General features: G+C 50.9%; 1 protein-coding gene across 4 annotated transcripts in view; it reads left to right on the plus strand.

The window, feature by feature from the left end:
- The window catches only part of RAB11FIP3 (RAB11 family interacting protein 3), a 77173-nt gene that overhangs the window by 15085 nt on the left and 38615 nt on the right, over window positions 1–23473 (plus strand). For 3 of the 4 annotated variants that reach the window (XM_027654914.1, XM_027654911.1, XM_027654915.1), the window contains one exon: window positions 6912–7005. In XM_027654914.1, the coding sequence (XP_027510715.1) occupies window positions 6912–7005 (94 nt within the window). Of the gene's footprint in view, window positions 1–6911; window positions 7006–12559; window positions 12585–23473 lie in introns of those variants that run through there. The other variant, XM_027654916.1, reaches the window with a different exon arrangement.

Genomic DNA, 23473 nt, shown 5'->3' on the forward strand with positions numbered 1-23473 from the left:
GACCCACAAGGATCATCAAGTCCAACCCTTAGCCCTGCACAGTTACACCAGTTTGGTGCTTGGCTTTCTCTCCACTGGAGTTCAGGGATTGTGTGACTTCCAATACTGTTTTCTCCCCAAAGGCAAAAGCTGTTCAGAGTGGATTTGGGCTTCTTGCAGACAGGAGAGTATAGTCAGACTTGTGTGAGAGGTACATGGATTTTCATGTCCTGTCTCAGCCAAGGACACCCAGAATTGGTCTGTACCTGGTTCTCAGTGAGTTTCCTACACTTAGAGCTCCAAGAGCCACTGGATTTCAGGATGTTTTTGGTCCTCTGCTTTGCTTGACACTCCTTAAGTTGTAAATTAGTGCAGAAGGTGTGTTGGCACCTGGCAGGACTTTGCTCTTGCTGTCCCCTGTGTTGTCCCATCTGGAGACCCTTGGTACTGGAAGATGAGAGGCAAACCTGGTGCCTGCTGACAGCTCCTTGTAAACCAGACTCTCCTGCAGTCCACAGACTTGGGATGAGGAGAGGTGGTTTAAGCAGCCTTTTTTCAGGCCAAAAAGAAAATAAAGGCTGTTTTGTGGGTATGCTTAATGTAGTGTGGGGCCTTCCTTTCTTCCTTCCCTCCACCTTCCCTCCTTCTTTTCTTCCTGCCTTCCCCACCTTCCTTCCACTTTCCTCCCTCCCTTCATCATCTTCTTCTTCTGGAGGGCAAGAAACAAGGGTAAGGTCCTTAAACCCATTCATCTCCTGCAATATCCATTCAGGAGAGAAAAATTCCCTATTAATAAACAGTTTGGGAAGAAGTGGTGGTAAGAAGTGTGAGGGGCTGGTATGAGTGTGTAGGAGGGGGGTGTGTAGGTGTCCTCATTCCATCCCCCCAAGGAGGAGCAATGCTCTTGTTGAGCTGTGCTTGGGGATAGTCCCTGCCTGGCACCTGCATGTCCATGTCAGGGGGTCCTGTGTGCACAGCCCAGCTTTCCAAGTGCAGGCAGAGGGGCCAGGAACTGCAACTGGCCAGGATGTACCTGGGAAACAAGGTGTTTGCCCACCACAACCTTGTTGGAAGGCCTGCCCAGTGTGGAGTCCCCGCCCTGGCACTGAACAGTGGCTTTAAAGCTCTGGTTTGAGAGCCTCAGTGCTCACTTTTTAGGCCAAACCTTTGCCTTTCTGTAGAAATACATTCTAATAAGTGAAATGTGAATGTGATTCTTGCTGCTCAACAATCCCCAGCCAGCACTGGCTGCTGCCATCAGGTCAAAGTATGGCAATAAATTCCTTGTTGAAGGTCTTCTCTGGTGATTAATGGTTCTTCTGATGATTTGGCTAAAATCAAGACCCAGCCAGCAGTAAACATGCTGTCTCACCCAGTCAGAATCTAGGCTGGGCTTATTGGTTTCTGGACTTTTCCCTGGGTGGGCTGGTCTGTCCCTGTTGGTTGCTTTAGTGCCCAAAGCATGCCCAGCCAAACCTCAGCTCAGCCAGGCTCTGGGTGAGTCTCCAGCAGGTTGTTCCTCACCTGGACAGGTCTCCCAGTGTCTCTGACAGCTCTGGGCTCTCTAGGTCTCTGGCATCTCTCTGGGTTCACCTTGCACACAACCCATGTGGTTGGTCCTTTTAGAAGTCATTTGTTAACCAGGCCAGACCTTCACCCTTGCTCCCTTTCCCATGACTTACCTTGGTGTCTTTCCTGTTCCTCAAAAGGCAGACTACCTGCCAAATCCTTTCCAAGGAAGGGTGGGAGCGATTTCAAGGCTGAAGCATCTTGTCTTTGCTCATGGCAGATGTGTGAGGCTGCAGGTGCAGGAGTTCTTGGTGGGGTCTCAGCTTGCAGTTGGGGATCTTTATCAGGAATATGCCAGTATTTATTCATCTTCTTTGTCTCCTTTGGATTTGCTTCCAGAGTCTGTGTAGATTAAAGCAGTACTGGGAGCTGACTTATTCCCAGGGCAGGACGTGGTTGTTACTGGGCTGGAAGCACCATCCCTGAGATACCTGTGGGCTCTTCTTGTGGGGTACCTGACTGCTGTGGCCACTAGAAATCTCCTACCCTCATTCACCCCTCAAAAGAATGTCTTTTTGGAAGCTGGTTCAGCCCTGATCTCTGCCAGAATATGAAGGAAAACTGCTGGCAGGCTCAGGGGTTACAGAGAGGGTGTTGTCTGGCCAGCACAGCCCTCACTTCCTTCAGAGATCACACTTAAAACAAGCACAGTGGATATTTTTGTGCTTCTGAATCCATCTGCTGTGTGGTGGAGACATGGACTGTCCATAAGGATAAATATAAAAAGGTCTGGAACTTCCTTTTCCTTTTCCTCCTACCTGCTGAACAGGGCCACTCACAGCTGGGGAATCCCTCACCTCCCTGGGAAACTTCCACTGTGTGGCTGCCAAGCCTTTGTGTGTTGATTTGGATTTGGAGTTGTCACCACTGGCTTTGTTGGGGCTCGAGGTCATTTACTGAGCTGATTTCACTGCAAGGAACCTCTTTTTGTGCTGTTCAAGGACGAGTTTGGTGTTCCAGTGTGGTGCTGGTGTACACACTCCGAGGGGTTGTTGGAGATGGGGGTTTTTGGCAGCAGAATTGTTGGGTTTTTGGAAAGGAAAACGCCCTGGAGCATGCAGAGCTCTCTGATACAGAAGATGTGGTTGCTGCAGTGAGTAGTTCCTGTTGTGTTGTTGAGGTGCCAGGCGACCTCTCTCCTCCTCCCCACTCTGCTCCATGTCCTTCACCAGGAGAATACCCTTGGTCCAGGTTGTGCCTCGTCCCTGGCACAGGGTGAGCAGAACCCCCTTGGCACATCTCACCACTAGTTCTGCCTCTGCAGGCTCGTGTCTGTGCACAGCTCAAGGCAGCCTGGCTTCAAGCAGTTTAAACCTCTCTGTTTCCACCAGGATTTAAGTCGGCTACTTAAACCACGTCATCCTCTGACTCTCTAATGCTCTGTATTTTAGCTGCTCGCTCCTCAAGGAGGGTTTGTAACCAGCCACAAACACACACAGTCAGAAAACCCTTTATTTATTTTGAGTATTTCTTGCTGGCCAACAGCAGGAACCTCCCTGTGACTGTGGCTCATATATGCCTGGGTTTAGCTTCGTGTTGCAGTTTGGTAAAGAATTAACTTTTGTTTTTGTGCTAATAGGAGTGTGGGTTTGGCTGCTCTGCGCTTGCAGATTAAACTTCAGCTGAAAACAAATCTGTGACTTCAGAGCTGCTCAGATTTGCTAATCTAAAGCAGTTTGAGCCTTAATGCTGGTGTTCTTCCCAACTGTCCTGATAAGGTAGTGGTTTTAACCTAAGTCATCAAAAATTAAGACATCAAAATGAAGAAATGGAGAAAACTGGCAGTTCCAACCCAGGAGTGAGATGCTGGAGCTGTCACTAGTGTGGGGGCCCAGTGCTGTGACAGCTTGGCTGTGGACAAGACAGTGGCCTGGGGAGGGGTCTCAGAGTAATGCCAAGGACCTGTGTTTGACATCATTCAAGATCCCAGAATTGTTTGAGTTGGAAGGGACCTTAAAGCTCATCCAGTTCCACCCCCTGCCATGGGCAGGGACACCTTCCACCAGCCCAGGTTGCTCCAAGCCCTGTCCAACCTGGCCTTGGACACTTCCAGGGATGGGGCATCCACAGCTTCTCTGGGCAACGTGTGCCAGGGCCTCCCCACCCTCACAGGGAACAATTTCTCCCCAATATCCCATCTAACCCTGCCCTGTGTCAGTGGGAAGCCATTCTCCCTTGTCCTGTCCCTCCATGGCCTTGGCAAAAGTCCCTCTCTCTCTTTTTTATCAGCTTCTTTTAAGTAATGAAAGACTGCAACATCTTGATGTCTTGAATGATGTGTGCAGTTCTCACCTGTCTCTTCAAAAAGGAGAGGTGGGGACTGGAAAGGGAGCAGGAAACATGATTAAAATGTCCAAGGAGCTGGAGCAACTGCCTTGCAGGAGCAGAGTGGGCAGGCAGGACCCCTCAGGCAGCAGAGTGTGGTCCAGGGGGTTTCTGTGTGCACCTCACCAGGACTTTCAGTGGTAGAACTGGGAGGCAGTTGGTGACAAAGCAGAAAATAGGTGCAGAAGAGCTCAAAGCAGGGAGCCAGATCCTGGAGCTCTCAGCCCCAGAGGTGGTGGGGCAGGTCCAGATGCTCATGGGCAGTGAAGGGTCTGGGCAGGGGTGTCCCCTCAGCACCCTCAGCTCCATCACTGTGAGTGCTGGGTGAGAAAAAGCATCCAGGGGCTGGGGGGACCAGGCAGGTACTGCAGATGTGCTTGTTTTCTGTGTTGTGAACTCTTGGGAGTGTCAGCAGCCACTCACACTAGTCTGGGGGTAGTGTCTCAAGTGGTTTTTAATAGAGATTTTAAGCCTGGACAGCAAATACAGTCAGGTTTGGATCAGCACAGACATGTTGCCATGGGCTTGAGCTTTGTCACTGTGTGGCTTTTGTTGTTTGCATCCATAATGTCCGGGTTGGGAAGTTTTCATGACCATTTCCCCTCATTTTCCCCTCCCCATAGCCCAATTTAAATACATAGGTGTATAGGTGGCTCTTTTACCTAAGCAAAGTGCTTCCCTGTGCTGTCCTGTCTCTCTTGCACAAGCTCCAGTGTGGGTGAGGTGCCTTGCTGGGGGACTGGCAGGAGCCTGTGGAGCCCTCTGTGGTCCTGAGAAGCTGAAAACTACAGAAATTATAATTTAGAGTATGTCATGGTAATCCCTCACAGGCTTATCAAGTCTGATTAAATGTCACTTGCATTTCTGTTATCTCTGTACCCAGATAACAAATTAAGCGACAGCTTTTGAACACAAAGCAGCTGCCAGATGCATTAAAGTGGCACCGACACATTCCTGTGAGCTGTTTTTATTAGTCTAAAATACCTTTGTTTAAGGTACAAAAACCTGGCTCACCCGAGATGATGTGTGCCATGTGAGTTCAGCAGTCTGGCTGCCAAAAAAGTGCTCCAGAAAACTGGAGAAGATGCTTGTGTTGTATTCTCCCATTCACAGAATCACAGATGAGGTTGGAAGAGATCTCTGAGATCGAGTCCAACCTGTGCCCCATCCCCACCTTGTCCCCCAGCCCAGAGCACTGAGTGCCACGTCCAGTTACTGTTCCTTGGGGTGCTGTTTCTCCACCACCTCCCTGGGCAGCCCCTTCCAGTGGCTGACCAGCCTTTCCAGGAAGAAATTCCTCCTGATGTCCAACCTGAGGTGGAGTCAGCTGGCAGGTGGACAAGCCTGTGCCATGAGGGGCTTGGATTTCCTCTCGTGGCAGCCCCACAGAGGCACAGCCTCGAGTCCAGTGACAGGACCCAGGGAATGGTTGGAGCTGTGTCAGGGCAGGGTCAGGTTGGATCTCAGGAAAAGGTTCTTCCCCCAGAGGGTGGTTGGGCACTGACCAGGCTCCCCAGGGCAGTGGGCACAGCCCCAAGGCTACCAGAGCTCAGGGAGGGCTTGGACAACACTCAGGGACAGGGTGGGATTGTTGGGGTGGCCTGTGCAGGGCCAGGGGTTGGACTTGTGACCCTTGTGGGTCCGTTTCAACTTGGTATATTCTATGATTCTGTGGTTTTATGGTCTCTGCCCTGTTGTTTCTTCCATGGTGGTGGAATTCTCACTGCTCCTGTGGGGAGGTGGGATGACCAAAGCAGAGACATCTCCTGCCTCCCCTGAGTGCATTCAAAACCATGTGGACACATGGATGAACAGCTCTGAGCATGGTGTGGATGTGATTTCCCTGTAGAAACACACACCTGGGTTTAAGAAAACAAAAAAGAAAGCAAACCAACGCCCCTGTGCTGCTGTGTGATGAGCAGGGCAGTGCTGAGCACCGTGGCTGGTCTCAGGGTTAAGTGTCATTTTAGGTGGGAGGAGAGGTTTGGTGATTCACCATCTCTTTCCCAAGAACAAACCAAAACCCAAGTGAGGCAAAAGGTTGTGCTCATGAGAGCTGCACAAATCCAGCCCTGCAGCCCTCCTGGAGACTTCCTCCTGTGCATCAGCTCCAGAGGAGGAGGAGGAGGAAGGTGGAGGAGGAGGAGAAGGAAGGTGGAGGAGGAGGAGTAGATGTGTGTGGCAGAGGGAGGGCAATTCCTTATCTCACCTCTTACACCTGGATTCCTCCTGGGCTTGTTTCTCAGCTGAATGTGGCTCAAGGTGCCTCAAGAGCCCTTAAAGTGAGGGATCGATGTCTGGTTGTCTGAGCTTGAGAAGCATCAGTGGTGTAAAGGGTTTTTTGCTCATGGCAGCCTAGGAGGAAGGACCCAAAAGGAAGGGCACAAAAAGGACTACTTTTGGAATACTTTGGACTGTGAAGAATGCCTGTGGTTTTACCCTCAAACCTTTGCGTGTTCTCTTTGGAGAGCCCAGACCGTCCTTGCCAGGTCTCACAAGTGCCCCTTGCTCCACATGTGCCTGCTCCAGCACCCCCATCCCAATCCTCTCCAGCTGATGTGGTTCCTTCCCCCTCAGGCATTGTCTAATTGGGAAAATGTTTCAATTATATGGCCTAAATTTGTATCGTGGAGCAGTTCATTATCACTGAATCCTCTTAATTGGGCCCTCCTGCCAGGCAGCCTATTACTGAGTTCCCAATTAAGACAGGACCTCTTTAAAAACCATAAAAATAAACAAATCCCTGTTAGGATCCAGGATCCCAGGACCATGTTGCAAGAAACACTGCCCAAACTGATGTTTCAAGGCTAAGCAATACTTTCAACACCAACCAAGTAATAATTAACCCCTTTGTATTGGTTGCTTATGTTCCCTTCAAGGAGAACGGCCTCAGTTTTTGGGGTCAGTTGAAGAAATTCACTGTCATTAGCTCAAATCTTTCTTGTGGAGAGGAAAGAGTTGGTTACAGGGTGTTTCTGTAGTGGAAAATGCTGTTTCCTCCAGGGGTTCTGTAGGTGACACTGCTTTTGTGGTTGCAGGTAAAGGACCTAACAAAGTACCTGGATCCGAGTGGCCTGGGAGTCATCAGCTTTGAGGATTTCCATCGGGGGATCAGAGCCATCAAAAATGGAGGTGAGTTTGCTGCTGTGCAAAATTAACACCACGGGGGTTAATTGACTCTTTGGTGAAATCCATCTGGGTTTGGTTCTTCGAGAGTCACTGCTCTGTGTTGGCAGAGGGGAAGGGGGAGAGGTTGGAGGCATTTAATAAGAGTTGAAAGAGGTGGTACAGAAATTGTGGTGGGGGTTTCATGTTTTCCTGTTTATCAGGAAAGTCCCTTCCCCCCAAAAAAAAGCATAGAGGGAAAATCCCTTCTGCTTTGGTGTCTGCTCTCCTGTGTCTTTTGGGGAGTTTGCTGTTCTGACCAAGGAGCTGACACACTGCTGGATCTGTCTGTCTCTCTGTCTGCTGTAGGGTGTAACATCTCCCAAATGCTGGGCACTGATCATGGAATGGTTTGAATTGAAAGATCATCTCGTTCTACCCCCTGCCATGGGCAGGGACACCTACCAGAGTAGAATTTACCATGAATTTACTAATTTATTAATGAATTTACCTTCACTCCAACTATTTGGACCATCAATGTGCTCAGCTGGTTTCTAGCAAGAAGCACATTAAAAAAGAGCTTTGAACTCACTGAGTGGCAGATGATCTTCAAAGAGGCCAGTCCCAATCCCCACGTGGCTCCTGATGGGCTTCCAGAGCAATAGCTTGGTGAAATGTGAAGTATCTTTCTGGCTGATTGGCATTTGAACTCCTTTGCTGCAGAACAGATGTTTTTTCAGTTTGGGATTCCTCTCTGAGTGTCAGAGGGTCATTTTGGGGCAGGCGTGTTGCTGAGGGCAGGGTGTGAGAGAAATGTGGGAAGCTTCCTGCTGAGCAGCTCTAATTTTTAATGTGCAAATGTGAATTATCATCCTTGCACAATAGTCAGCTCTGTTCAGAGATGCTTATCTGAAACCCCAGCCTTGCTTTCACGCAGCAGTGAACGTGCCCCACACTGTCAGCCCAGCACATCGAGCTGCAAAGAGGGGGAAAGAACCATCATTCCTATAAAAACTGTGCTGATTCTTGAGTAGAAACCCCTCAAAGCAGGGTTTTCTTCTGTTTTCTGTCAGTTGTCCATCCCTCCTCCTCCTCCTCCCCAATCCTGCCCCAAACTTAATTACTTATTTAGTTATTTACTGTGAGGGTGGGGAGGCCCTGGCACAGGTTGCCCAGAGCAGCTGTGGCTGCCCCATCCCTGGAAGTGTCCAAGGCCAGGTTGGATGGGGCTTGGAGCAACCTGGTCTCTAAAAGCTGAGATGAGCTCAGTTGGTCAGAGCATTGTGCTGATGATGCCAAGGCTGTGGGTTTGATCTCTGTATGGGCCATTCACTTAAGAGTTGGACTCAGTGATCCTTGTATGTCCCTTCCAACTCAGAATATTCTGTGAAATTAAAATGGTACCTCTGTGAAATTTCTGTGTCCCTGCTCATGGCAGGAGGTGGAACGGGATGAGCTTTAAGGTCCTTTCCAGCCCAAACCATTCCATGATTGTTTGTGCTCAGCACTGTAGTGTTTTATGGCAGCTCTGAAGTTTTCATGGCTGGTGTAGCCTGACCAATTCCCAGCTCCCACAAGAGGAAATGCAGCACAGTATTAATTTGTAATAAATTGCCATTGGAGTAGAGTGTGTTTGTGAAAGCTCAGGCTCGTATTTCTCCTCAATAATTCATTGCTTTGGTATTGTGTTATATTAATTGAATGGGAAAAGCAGATCCAGAGCAAGCTTTTAAGGTCTCTATTTATTAAATTTGAAAGAGATTGATGTGTATTTATTACAGTGGTTAGGAAAGGCTGAGCTCTCAAGCATCACACATTAAATAGTTATAAAAGAACCCCAGGGCAGGGTACGGAGGGAGGTTCTCTGAGTTCACAGCTGAGCAGTTGCTCACGTTGGAGTGATCTCAAGGATTTCCTGTTGAGAACAGTCAATATTGATCATCCATTTGTAAAGAAAGCAGAGGTCATGCTTGCTGCTGGGTGTCCCTTTTAACAAGGTTTGGGTAATTAGCTGGCTCTATTTTTAGCCAAAGAGAGTTCTGCTGGACTTCTTGGTGTTCTGAATTCTTTGGTCAGTCATGGAAGAGAGAGCTGATGTCAGTTTGTACCTCCCAGTGTCTGTCTTAGTGCAGGTAAGGGTTTGTTTCTGAAGATGCTCCACTCTCCTCTCCCTTTCCCCCCTCCTGTGGAGACTCCCTGTGGCAGAGTAGCTGTGATTTGACCCGAGCTCTTACATTCCAGCCTGGCAAACTGAAGGTGCTCTTATAAAACCAGCCAAATTTGCTTTGTCAGCTGCATTTCTCACAACTGCTTTTGTGTTCAGTTGGCCTTTACATCCAGGGAGGATGCTAAGCTCAGTCCTGTCCCTGTGCCAGCTGTTTGAGGCATGTCCCACTGGCTGAGGTGCTGATCCAGGACTTCTGGCACTTGTCTCTGCCTCAGTGTGGAGTAAACACCACTCAGACAAAGCCCCTCAAAGTGTCACCCCTCCAGTGCCACGAACCATTTCTGATCTCTTTGCTGCTGTAATCTGTCTGGCCAGGTAATTCTGACCATGAGGGGGGAAGAGCAAAGTGTCTTGCCTGCTGCAGAAGCTGGATTTGAGGCTTGAAGGAGAGTTTCTAGCCAGTTGGGGCTGCCTTAACTTCTGCCGTTCCCAAAGTGAAGACTGAAAGGGAAAACATGGTCCTCACATGTATTTGTGCCTGCAGTGTGTGTGTGTGCTGGTGTGATGGCCACTGGAGTGCTTCCAGAGGGTCTCCCTGCTGTGGGATGTGGTGAGCCTGTGCCTCTGGAGCCCCTGGGCTCAGTTTTTAGGTCCAGCCCCGAGAAGGGACCATGGGGACAGAGATGCTGCTGGGACAGGGACAGGGGCAGGTTCAGCTCCTCACAACCTGCTGTGTCCCAGTCCTTCCTGCTCGTTGGTGGTGTGTGGCTGCTGGGACCCCCTTGTCCTTCCCTGCTCCAGGAAACGTGGGGTTTGCCTGCTTTTAAAGTCTGTGGGAATGGTACCTGGATGGCTGGCCAGTGCAGTGTGTGAGCAGCAAAGCAGAGGGGGACACTGTGGATCAAACATTGGCAGCTTGATAGATAACTCTGAAAAGTGGAATTTTACATTGTAAAACTTGAGAAACTGATAATGTAGTGGAGGCAGTAATGAAGGAGATTATGTTCTAGAACGTGCTTAAAAAGGGCAGATAAGATGTTGGATGTCTGGGGAATCCACAGCCAGAGGAAGACCTGGTGCATCTGGCTACAATCAGGGAGATCCAATGGGACATCCTCAAAGTCTGCAGGGAAAAGAAACAGGGAGGGAGCTAGTGTGACTGCTGGAGTTGTCATGTTTAGGATCTCCAGCTCACAGGGGGTCTCCTCAGTGAGAAACAGGTATGAGGGACTGTATTCCAGCCACTTGGAAAACTCAGACTCGGAGTAAGGAGCTGACCTGGGGTGGGGGACTGAGAGGGTGTCTGTAATTTGAAGCCAAGGTCCTGGAGCAAAGAGCAGCTCTGGTCATCACGTGTTGGATGCAGGAACAGAGGGGAATTCGGTGGCAAACACGAGGGATGGGCAGTAACAGCCACAGCTGGATGCAAACACACAGCAAGGGCTGTGCTCACAAGCAGATTCCTTTCCTTGTCAGGGTATTTAAAACCGTTTTAAGCTTCAGACACCTGTGTTTTCAACAGCTGCCTCTCACCATTCAGTAGGACATCCTGAACATCTCTTTGCTCTCACTACAGCTTCAGGAGAGTGATGAACAAGTCATGTCATTCACACACATGCTCTGAGCTGAAACATCTTAAACATCTGTCTTCCAGAGAAAAACCCACTGGGAATGGGCTCTGGGAGCAGGGGATACATGGGGAATTGCTGCTGGTGTCAGTCAGTTTAAGTGACCACTGTGCCAGGAGGGGGAAGGTGCATTCCTGGAGCTCCCAGCCTCACCCAACCCTTTGCCTTGGCTTCTGATCCCTGAACAAAGGGGCCCCTGTGCACCGAGAGCAGACAGTGCATCCACTGAGGACTGGATGTGCCCGTGAGCTCAGGGCAGGGCCTGAGGATGGAAATAGTCACATCTTTTTTTTTTTTTTTTTTTTAAAATGCTTCAACTAAAAGCTCTTTGGATTTGGGAAGATGGAAAATCCAGCTCCAGAGCCAACACTCAAATCTGGAAGCTATAACAGAGTTCCTGTTTGCAGGGACAACAGACCTCTGGCAGGAGCAAGTGGGGGGCAAAGCTTGGGGGGCCCCTGGCAGTGCCAGTTTTGGGGGAGCTGGATCAGGAATCAGCCACTGTGCCAAAGGAATGAGCCTCTGCTCGGGGGAGATCCCTAGGGGGTTGAAGAAGGGGCTTTTAGCAGGAGGAGCGTGTTCAGCTCCCCAGAGGCATTTGATTGGCTTCCAGATGGCCAACTGAAGGGAAAAGCATGGAGCTGGAAAACTGGGGCACTCAGGTGCTGGATGGCAAATGAAGGGCTCAGGGGTTGGGGCTGTGCCTGCTGCACAGAGCCTGTGCCACAGCTCCGTGTTGTTCCTCACTGGAACTGGCAGCAACATGGGGCAGCAGCACTCGGGAGCATCCCTGGGAGGATCTCAGTGGGCGTATCCATGGTTTCTGCAGCTGACATTCCATGTCCCAGAATGGTTGGTGATCTCTGGGTAGCTGAGTGTCAGTTTGAGGATTTCCTGAAAGAAAAGCACATATCCAGCCCCTCTCTGAGTGAAGGGTGTCAGTGTTGTATCTTAAAGGTTCAGAGCCAAGAGAGGGAACTGCACATCAGCTCAGATCCAGGGAGTTATCCCTGTGTTATCCCACGTGCAGGCTGTGCTCTGCAGTGGCATTCCCTGCTCCCATGGCTGCTGCTCACTTGCTGATCCAGCATCTTGGAACTGACAGTGCTCAGGTGCCACCTCTGAGCCCACAGTGCCCATGACCCCCTTGGTGCCTGTATGAGCTCCTGGGCAGCACTTGGTGGCTCGATTTAATCTGGGCTGGCTCCTGCCCCCAGGGACACAGATCCATGCTGGCTCCATGGAGTGTTTCCAGGTGTTGGATATCTGGTAACATAACCCACTGTTTGCTTTGTGTGGAGGTTTCTTCCCCCCTTCTGTAGAATCTGCATTGCAGATGCCGAAGGAAAGCTTCCCTTGCCCAGGGATAATTCCAAAAGCCAAAGCTTGCATTCCCTTACCCAGTCCCAATCCCGTTATTATTTCTGGGACTGGTTTTCTGCATCCTCAGTGGTCTCTGTTCCTCTCTGATGCTGGAATTATGGTTGTATTTGCAACAGGCTAATGCTGACACCTGAGCACGGTGTCTCAGTGGGGGTGTCCAGGGCCAATTTAATATTCCAGGCATTTGCTTTTTAAAAGAAAAGCCTTCCCCAAGGCTTAGCAGATGGAAGCAGAGCTCGTGTGCACGTTTGACTAAACTCGGTGAGTATCTGGCACCGGTTTGAGCACTTCCTACGTTCCCATCAGATCTGCTGATCCCTGTATTCATGCAGCAGTGCTGCAGTGAAGACCTTCCTGCTGCTCCTGCCTCTTCCTAACCCTGGCTAAACCATTACTGCTCAGGGACACAGCTCGTTTCATGGCTGAAGGTAGGACAGATGCCTCTTTGTGTTCAGCTGGTGTGCAGGGAACGGGGCTGCCATGAATGGGAAATCAAGATTGATTCATGAGCAAGAATAAAATCCAAATTGCTCTGATTATGTCTTCTGCATTTTTTTTTTTTGCCTTGCATCTTGATCTGCTCTGGCAGATCCATATGAATGGGCTGTACATACTGCAGGTTGGGATAAGGAGTTTATAAAGATGAGTGTTAATTCTGCTCCCAAAACGGGTGAGGATTTAAGTGTAGCTTTAAAATTTTTATGTGTACTTGAAAAAATACCATAATCCCTCGCTGTTCTTTGTAGATCAGAGTTGTGCTCGTTCCTGTGGTGCAGGGTTGCTCACAGAACCATAACTGTGCTTGTCAAGTTTGGGGTCCACGTGCTTGTCTGTGCCCTCTTCTGCCAGGGGCAGGAGCAGCCAAACCTTACTTGGATGTACTGAATTTGGGGTTTTTGCCTTGAAATAGTGGCACTTAAAGGCTTGTGTTGGAAACCACTGGGCCTGTCCATGAAAATGTGTGAGGGTTGTTTAGCCTGGAGAAAAGGAGGCTCAGGGGAGACCTCCTCACTCTCTGCAACTCCCTGACAGGAGGGTGGATCCAGGGGGGAGTTAAGGCTCTGCTCCCAGGGAACAAGGGACAGGACAAGAGGAAACAGCCTCAAGTTGTGCCAGGGGAGGTTGGGGTTGGACATCAGGAGGAATTTCTTCATGGAAAGGGTGGTCAGGCATTGGAAGGGGCTGCCCAGGGAGGTAGTGGAGTCCTCATCCCTGGAGGTGTCCAAGGAATGACTGGATGTGGCACTCCGTGCTCTGGGCTGGGTGATAAGGTGGGGATTGGGCACAGGGTGGACTTGATGAGCTTGGAGGGCTTTTCCAACCTCACTGATTCTGGGATTCTGTTGAGTCTCTCTCCCAGCTCGCAGGCCATGGGGAGTTAGGAATGTAGGCACCAGTGTGTGATGGAGATGAGCTGCTTTGGGGATGTCCTGTGGTCAGAATGGCCTCAGGTCTCTCTCCACCCCTCTCCTAACAGGAGAGGTCCAGGCATATCTGGGGCACAGAGACTCTCCTGTGAGGGCCTGGTCTCAGGGCATGAGAGGGTGAGGGTGGGGTGAAGGTCCTCTGCATGAAGGTGCAAACAGAAGGAGAACTAAGCAGGTGTGAATCCAGACCCACTGGAGGCTGTTCCAGGTGAGGGGAGGACACAGGAGGCAGCCCCAGGGCAGAGGACACTGGGGTGGTTGTTCCCTTCCTCCAGCCCACAGCCTTGGAGAAGAAAAGTCCCTCTTCTGCTCCCAGGAGCCCCAAAATGTGGCACAGTGCATGCAAAACTTTCTCTCCAGCCTTTCAGCTGCCAGGGTCAGCCAGGTAAATCCTGGCTACAGACCTCTTCCCCATGGCAGTGGGAACAGGGAGGTTTAGATGAGCAAGGATAACTTTTTGTTCCCTTTGGAAGCAGGAGCAGTTGCTGGGAGTGAGGAGCTGCTCCTCAGCAGCGAGACCTGCAGGCCCACAGCTCACATCACCCTCCAGCTCTTTTAACTCACTGTTTCTGCTATAATATAGACATAGAATTGTTTGGATTGGAAAAGACCTTTAAGATCATCGAACCCAGCCATTAAAGGACTTAATTTAATAATAATATGCTGGGGAAAGCACTTGGATGCTGATGGGGGGGCACTTCTGGCTCACCATAGCATTTTTTAGTTTGCATTATATCTCTTTTAATTGACATCAACACTTGTTTTTACTCAATTCCTGAATTTGGCAGCTGGGTGAAGGGTTCCACGGGGGGAGGCTGCCCTGCTCCGTGTGCGCCATGGCTGGGAGGGAGCCTGTCTTCCCAAAAACAGCCTGGCAGATGACACACTGCATTGACCTACTTTTGGGAGAGGCGCAGAAGTGTTGGAAGAGCTGTGTCTGTAGGCTGCAGCTCTGGGATGAGAACAGCAAGGAATTACTCCAACGTGCTGCCGTAAAACCGCTGCGAAGGCTCAGCAGCCCCAGAGGGCCCGGGACTGGGAGATTGGCATGGGAATCCCTCCCCTTTGGAGAATTCCTGCTCTGTGAATGTTCTGGAGCACATGCCAAAAAATCTTGCAGTGTCCAGTCACCGTCATGGAGCATAACAGGTCCAAAATACATCCTCAGTCCGAGGAAATTCTGGTTCATAAAAGCTGCCTCTCGCTCACCGCGGCGAGCTGGGATTGAACGTGGGACCAAACCCCCAGAGCATCACTGTTGGTTCACCATTCCATGGGAGGGGAAGCACTGCTGTGTGGCCACATCTCCTGGAAATCACAGCAAATTACAGAGCACAGGGACTTCCATGTGTCCTGAAGTAAGGAAAACCTATGGCTTTCAGACCCTCAGATCATAACTTAATCCTGATAGAGGCAAGCTGGGGTGAGTTTAAATTGCAAATGAAAGGCTTATGTTAGATGGCCAAAAGAAAGCAAATTTTTCTGGGAAAGGGGCAGAAAACCCACTGCTGGGACTACCTGTTTTCCTGGGAAAATGGTCACTATGAAAATAAGAAGGAATGTTCTATTAGAGCCCGGGAGCAGTTCTCAGCACACTCTTACATGGATGTGATGACTAAGGAGAAAACAAAGGCAATTGCTGTTAAATAATAAACATTTCTCATCATCCATCTGCTGCCTCAGTGTTTCTCCATCACAGGTTTCACTTTCTGAGCCGGGAGGGAGCTGTTTTCTTCCACATCTGTTGCTGTGAATACTTTTGGGAGCCGGGCTCGCCTGTGGTTTGGGGAGTGCGTGGGAGGAGGCTGGGCTGGGCTGGTGGCTCCAGATGGGTCTTGGGGGTGGTTTCGGCTCTGCCTGTTTGGATTTCTCAGGTTTGGATGTCAGCTCTGGAGGGAGGGGTTATTAATGCTCAGCTCAGAAAGGTGGGAATGTCTCCTGCCTCCTCACCAGGAATGCCTGGTGGATCAGAGGGTTGGCTGCCCCAGCTCAGGTGAAGGAAAGCTCAGTGTCCTTCCTCTGCACCAGCAGGGGAGGCAGAGCTGTCAGCCCATTTCTCCTTAGGAATCCAGTCAATCTGGAGTTACTAAGGAAGGGTTAATGACTCACCTATGACTGTGACTCCTCCAAGAGCCCTACTGGGCTCTGTCACAGCCTGGGGGCTGGTGACTGTGGTGAGCGTACCCTGTGACACCCTGACAGAATGATGTGGTGAAAGCTCATTTCTTCAGAGCGTTTCCTGCTCCTGCTCTTGGACAGGAGAGGCTGCATGTGAGACAGGTTTCCCGGGAAATCAGTCCTGGTTGTGGAGCCACTGGGCTGGGCTGAGATGGGTGAGCAGCAGGCAGGACAGCTCTGGTGGGCATCCCCACTTTGGGAAAACACAGTTTTCCCAATTCCCTGGGGGTTCTGGCTGAGCACAGCTCACTTCATCTCCGTCCCCTTGTGCCTGTGCCAAGCTGTGTCCCTTCCTGGGCTGGTCCATGTCCCTCCATATCCTTCTCCTTGATGATCATCTGTTCCAAGCTCATACATCTGACTGCTCCTGTAAAGCTCTAACCACTGGACAGCTTATTGCTCCTTAGGGTAGGAAGGACTCCTGCTAACGAGGCAATAGGAAGTTTTAGTAATGGAATTAATTGTTATAGAGAGTTCAGCAGAGATTATGTGACAACTTGTAGTAAAAACACTCCTGTTGAGGCCATAGGACCTGGGCAAGGGCATGGACCATGCTTCCATGTTTGGACTTGATGTTTTGAGAGTTTTTTTCCAACCTTAACAGTTCTGTTTGTAACCTCTCAGCCCCTCAGTTCCCTTTTCAGAGCTCTCATACTCTGGATTGAAGAGTCTCACTCCTCCCAGTCTTCCTTCCACCTGCAGGGGAGTGGCCAGGCACAAATAACAGCTGGAAAAAGGATTAAAACCCAGTTTTATAGGACACCTCCCCCCCCATGACTTTGTTTTCCTTTGGGCAATGTTTCTCTTACAGAACCGGTGCAAAAGCACTTTAAAAATTGCAGCTCCTCACTCCTTCAGTGCCACATGGGGCATGGTTTGGCTCTGTTTCAAAGGGATTTTCTGTCAATGTTGGGAGTTAGGGGGAGAAACAGGGAAGGGGGTTCAAACATGAGCCTCCGGGAGCATTTTCCTGTTAATCTGCATAGCTTTTGAGGGATTTTGGAGGACAGGGACCCAAACTGCTCTGCTGTGTCCAGAACAGGAGGGCAAACTGGCTGCTCCATGCTCGCTGTAATGCACGGGACATTTTGGAGCAGCATGATCATGATTTCCAAGAGATGGCTCAGAACTGTGAAATCCACGCTGGGAAGAGTTCTTCCTGCAGGTGGAGTTTAATGTCTCTTCTCTTACGGATTTTCTTTCCCCGATTTCCCCTAAACCCAGGCTGGGTTCTGGTCAGGACCTAGCGGGCAAGTCTGAGATCAGAGGCTTTATAAATAGCTGTATTTAGTCTTTGTTACTGATTTTGCAGCTTTACCTGTTGAGGTCAGAGCCTTGGCTGGAGATGGTGTGTGGACAGTCACTGCCCAGCCTCCAACTCACTCCATCACGTCCTGCCCAGAGGCAGCTGGGTGGTCCTGGTCCTAACTGCTTCCCAGGGCTCCGTGATGGCTTTGGAAAGGCTTTGCATTAACTGTGGTCAGCTTGTGGTGTGGCTAGCTGGGGGCAAAAATGGCAAGTAAGACCTGAATGACACATGCTGATGTCTGTGTGTTGATTTGCAAGCGCTGTAGGTGTTGAACGGCTTCTTTTAATACTCGTGTCCAGACCGTGGGTCTGGAAGCTGTGCCTGGATCCACGTGGATTGCTCTGATAATATTTAGCCATGAGTGAAGGAAAGGACATGGTGAGCATTTCTCAGGCACAGAGCTCTGAGCTGGGGAGGATTGAACAGGTTTTAACTGTTGTCCTGGTTTCTGCATGTGGGAGCTCTGAGCTGGAAGGCTGAAATGCTTTGTGGTGGGATGGTGCCATCCAGCCATTCCAGCTGATGGGAGTGGTCTCAATGGGCTGAGAAACTGCCTGGTGTTATTTGGGGTTTCAAAAGCTCTGGTCCATTTGAGCTCCTGAGCTAGGATTTTCTTTAATTTTATTTGCTGGTGGGACCATCTAATCTAAAAGGTGCCACTTGTCTTCTGTGAGCTCCTGCATGAGACAGGCTGGGTGTGGAGCATCTCGAAGAGTTTCTGTTTCAGGGTACTCAAACTCCTGACAAGAGACTGGCTGCTGGTTGTCCCAAAAGTGTGCTCTGGGAAGTTGAGTTGGAGTGTTCTGCTGTTTCCATAGTTCCATAAGCTCTTGCAGGAGGTCCCACCTCAGTCTCTTCCCAGAACAGGGAATTTAGGGACATGGTTTAGTGGTGGCCTTGGCAGTGCTGGGATAATGGTTGGACTCGATGGGCTTAGAGGGCTTTTCCAACCATAATGATTCCATGATAAAGCTGTTGGCTGCCAAATCCAGCTTTGTTTCCAAAAGTATAGAGTTTTGGAAGTAAAAACTAGAGTGAAAGAGTTGGAGGACATCAGGAGGTCTCCTCACCAGCAGCCTGTGCTCTTTTGGAGGCTCAGTCGCTTGGCCCTTTCTGCTGGTACATCACAAAGTGGCTCTGAGCCACTTGCTGGTGGCCACAACCCACTCCTTGTTTTCCACACCTCCGGCAGTGAGCCTTTGTTCCTGGCTGACACAAGTGTGGAGGAATTTGAGCTGATCTTGGTGACTACCACACACTGGAAAGGCCACTCAGATTGCTGAGAATTAAAAAGGAGGACCCCTGTGTTAGTCAGCCCCAAATCCATGTGTTAGTGGTGGGTTCCTGTCCCGGATCTGTTGCCACAGCGGAGACAGCAGTGCCCAGCTGGTCCCTGAGATGAAGTGGAGGCAGCTGGATTTATGCTTCCAAAGTGCTTGGATACCATGAAGTTAATTCTTTCCATGCTGTCTTTAGATGATGTGTCTGAATGAGGCTCGAGGGCCTGTGCTGTAGGAAGGGGATCAAAAGGAATGTGTGATAAGTCCCAATCCATGAGCAACGATATTCAGGGAATGAGGGACTGCTAAAGCGCATTAGCCGAGGGGGCTCTGCTGAGGGTTGTGTAAGCAACCTGAATTCTACCACTGCCACTCACTCAGTCCCTCCTGTCATTTTGGGTTGGAACATGAGAGTTTTCAGTAGGTGCTCCTGTTCCCTTGGCCCATCTCTGGGGCAGGTTGAGCTACAGGAAAAGCAGAGAGCAGAAAGCTGCTCTTTCCAGCTCCTTTGTGTGAGCATCAGGTTATAAAAGTATTCCTGGGTCACTCTGGGGAAGGAAAAGGGTGGATTAGTGGAGTGGTGCTGCCTTTATCCCACAGGGATAACACCATGAGCTTTGGTGAAAGCTCAAGGTCCTGAGCTGCCTCTGGAAATGCTGGACAGTGGCTTCCCCTGTGTCTCTGCTCTGGGTACAAGATCCTCCTAAATTCCTGTAACTTAAATACTTGGCTTGAGTCTGTTACCCCCTTGTTTTCCAGCAGCATTCCCAGTAAGGGAGCTCAGGTTATATCAGCTGTCCTCCCTTAAGCCAACCATAACTTTGCTGTGCCTGGTTCGGAGTCTGTTTTATTTTGTGCCCTTCAAGCAGGTTCCAAGCCTTGTTCCCACACTGAGTAATTCAGGTCTGTTAGCTCACCTAATCCACCCTGTTGGAATCACTGGAGTTTGTGGCTCTGGGACTCGCAGCAGTGTGTACGGTGTGTGTTGGCAGATGACTTAAATTCTCCTGAAAGGCTGTTTTTCTAGGTCATTCCTATATGAAGCTGATAAAACTGGCTCTGTCTGACCCGTGTGTCACTACTGTACCCACAGCTCTTCTTCACTCAAGGTGCCTTTTCACTGCAACCCTGCCTTCTGAAAGCAATTTTTACAATCTGTTTGTATCTGAGGGCTGCTGTTCCTGAGGGTTTCTTGGAGAGCACAGGTGACTCCGACACCCCTGAGCCCTCTGGAGCTCGACAGGACATTGAAGAGGTCTCTCTGCCAGAGCTTAGCACTCATCCACCCCCACAGAGAGCCCGGGACCTGTCCTGTTGCTCTCCATACATCCTGGAGAGATGTCCATGCAGCTGGATGTGTCCCTGCTGTGGGCACTGCTGCTCCTCTGAGCTGGCTGGTGGCTCTGGAGGCTTTGTGGTTACTGGGCAGAGGTTGCCTTTGGCTTGCAGTTGGTGTAAGAGATGAGAGGCAATGGTCCAGCAATGGCAGATGTGTTCAGATGGAGATCATGGAATCACAGAATCGTGGAATCATTAAGATTGGAAAAGCCCTCTAAGATCAAGTCCAGCCATTCTCCCAGCACTGCCAAGGCCACCACTACACCATGTCCCCAAGTGCCACATCCACATGGCTCTTAAATCCCTCCAGGGATGGGGACTCCACCTGGGCAGCTGTGTCAGGGCTGGACAATGCTTTCAGTGAAGAAATTTTCTCAATATCTAACCTTAATCTAACCCTAAACCTTCCCTGGCACAATTTGAGGCCCTTTCCCCATGTCCTGTCACTTGTTTTTTGGGAGCAGAGCTCGACCCCCACCTGGCTCCACCCTCCTGTCAGGGAGTTGAAGAGAGTGAGAAGGTCCCCCCAGGTGGGGGTCGGGCTCTGCACCCAGGGGACAAGGGACAGGACAAGAGGAAACAGCCTCAAGTTGTACCAGGGGAGGTTTAGGTTGGATACTGGGGAAATTTCTTCCCTGAAAGGGTGGTCAGGCCCTGGCACAGCTGCCCAGGGCAGAGGTGGAGTCCCCATCCCTGGAGGGATTTAAAAGCCATGTGGATGTGGCACTTGGGGACACGGGTTAGTGGTGACCTTGGGGAATGGTTGGACTCCCTGATCTTTGAGGGCTTTTCCAACCCAAATGTAAATCAGGGGTGAGTGTGAGGGGAAGATGCTTTGTGTTGTGAGGGGCATGGAGAAGGGGAGCAGAATATCAGCTGGGATTTGCCTTTGAGGTCCAAGGGGCAGAGCAGAGGGAATGTGAGGATTTGAGCTCATCCTGTGCCATGGGAGTTAGGCTGTGCAGTGCTGCTGCTGGTGGTCCACAGCCATCCCCTGCTCTGTTAGTGGGGTGGGGGGAAGAAAACAGTGAGACCCTCCAGCTTTCACCACATGCACCTGGGGACAGGGCTCTTCACATGGGAAGTGCCACTTGAGCACCAAAGGTCTCAGATTTTTTGGCTCCAGGAACTTTTTGGCTCTTTTGGCCAGGAATTTGAAAGCTTAATGCAGCCTATTGTGCTGGCAGACTCATAGGCAAGCTCTCCATGGCAACTCTCCCTATACACAAAGCACCATATGGCTTTTTCAGAGGGGGAGGGAACGAATCCAGCAGAAAAGTCAACCTTTTGTTTGTGGTGATGTTTGTCTTTGCTCTCTGATGTGGAGCGTGGGGAGGTGGAAACACTGAGTGCTGGTTCCTGGGCATGGCTTCTGCTGGCCATGCCACCAGCAAGGGTGCAGCTGACCCCTGAGATGGTCTTTTCTTGATTTTACAGTGGAATTTGCTGCAAAAATAGACCCAGCCCACACAGAGACACACCCCCCTCTTTGGGTTGAGTGCTCTGCACACAGATGGAGCAACCAGGCTCGTGTTCATCCCCATCATGTTCATTCCCATGAAGGGCTGGGAGGGCTCCAGGATCCCTCAGTTTAAGCAAGAGCTGGGCAGGAAGCAGGTGATGGCAGGAGCTGTTTGTGTGCTCTGCCCATGTTTTATAGCCCTGATTCCAAAGGGAAGCTTTTGCTTGACTGAAAATCCTCCCTTTTCAAGCCCCTTTAGAAGGAAGGAGAGGAATAAATATCTCTATCTGTGTCTGTGGAAGAGTAGGAAGTGTTTCTGTGTCTGCTTGGAGGGGGGGGAAAAGAAATGATACAGAATAAGCAGAAGGGATCGGCCTGTGCCTTTGGGGTGCTCTGTGGTTCCCAAGGCTGCCATGGGGTGTCACCAGGATCACTGGAGGTGGCCTGGCAGGGTGGGCACTGGGAAGGCTGGCTGGGTTGCCCATCCATGGCTGGCAGAGGTGTGAGATCAGGCTCCCAGCCATGAGGATGGAGCTGTGCCGCTGTCGGCTCGGGGCTCGGATGTGCTACAGATGAAGGGTTTGGGCTGTGCCAGGGCGTGCTTGGGGGCTGTGGGGAGCAGAGCTGTCCCCAGAGCTCCTGCTGGGGGGACATACCACAGGGCAGAGCCCTGGCTGGCACAGGACCAGGGCAGTGTGCCTGCAGCCTGCATCCCAGTGAGCTGATCCAGACCTTTGGACACTCCTTTGCACATCACAACCTCCTCTCTGGAGGTGGGCACTGCCTGTGTGTGGGGGTTGGCAGGAGATGTGGCTGGCTGTCGTCTCTGGGTGGTGTGACTTGGGTTGCCTTTCAGAAGCACCATTTGGTTTTACCCCTAGATGTGGACAAAGGCTCCTCTTGGTGCGACCCACTGAGGTGCTCCCATAGCTTTGCACCAAGCAGGTCACTGTCCCCATCCCCTTGGTCCTCCCTGGTGCCAGCAGGGAGGCCCAAATCCCAGGATAACTGATGGGAAAACTCCTGATTGTAGGCTCAGACTCATGGCGGAGTTGTGGACAGGGGGACATTTGAGAGGAGAGGCAATGCCATCTTTAGATCATGGAATCATTAAGGCTGGAAAAGACCTCCAAGATCATCAAGTCCGAGATCCTTCAGTGCTAACACCATTGGTTAGGACAGGAGGTGGCCTTGCCCTGAGCAGGGTGCTCAGGCAGCAGCATTTCCATGTGTGTCCCATGGCCTTGATCTGGTTGAGGGGAGCAGGAGCCCCAGCAGCTGGAAGCAGAGCTCAGAGCAGCACCACTTCATGGTGCCAGAAGTGGGAGAGCAGCAGATATTGTTGTCATAAATGGTGACCAAGAGCACCTTCCATGTGCTGCAGGCCTGACTCTGCACTTGCTGTGGAGCACAGTGTTGGGTGCTGGCTGCTGGAAAAGCAGTGTGGCTTATTCCTGATTTACAGCCTCCCCCTGGGAGCCCCAGACCCCGGTTAGGAGGGGGCTCATTTCTTGGTGCACGTTTCAGCTTCTCCCACCCCCATGGAACCTGTTGGGTTGGTGGCTCCAGTGTCTCCTGGGTCCCTGACTCTGTGTTTAATGGTCAGCTGAGAGAGGCACCAGGGATGGTGTTTGGGTGGGAGGGGGGGTTGCTATGGGCCTGACTCTTAACTCTGTCCTGGATCAGAGAATCCCAGCACGGGTTGGCTTGTGGGTTGGAAGGGACCTTAAAGCTCATCCAGTTCCACCCCTGCCATGGGCAGGGACACCTTCCACTAGACCAGGTTGCTCCAAGCCCTGTCCAACCTGGCTTTGGACACTTCCAGGGATGGGGCAGCCACAGCTTCTCTGGCCAACCTGTGCCAGGGCCTCAAAACCCTCACAGGGAAGGATTTATCCCCAATATCCCATCTAACCCTGTCCTTTGGCAGTGGGAAGCTATTCCCCCTTGTCCTGTCCCTCCATCCCTTATCCCAAGTCCCTCTCCAGCTCTCTTGGAGCCCCTTTAGGCCCTGGAAGGGGCTCTCAGGTCTCCCTGGAGCCTTCTCTCCTCCAGGTGAACCCCCCCAGTGCCTTGAACAACTCCTAACCCCTTGCTCTTTATATTAGATATATGAAATGAGCACTATGATTCCTTAACAAAAAATGTCCTTTCTTGATACCAGGAGGTGGACCCGAAGCAGGAGCTCTGTCTGTGCCCCTGTAGGGAATGTCTCCTCTGGGGGAGGCTGGCACAGTCCCGTCTGGGCAGCTGCAGCATCATGTGCTTTATGTGCCCCTTTGGTGTGGACTCGAGCCTGGGAGCTGTTTGCCTTGGCTGGGCT

The sequence above is a fragment of the Corapipo altera genome, unplaced genomic scaffold, assembly GCF_003945725.1.
Source record: "Corapipo altera isolate COAL_440 unplaced genomic scaffold, ASM394572v1 98, whole genome shotgun sequence".
NCBI lineage: Eukaryota > Metazoa > Chordata > Aves > Passeriformes > Pipridae > Corapipo > Corapipo altera.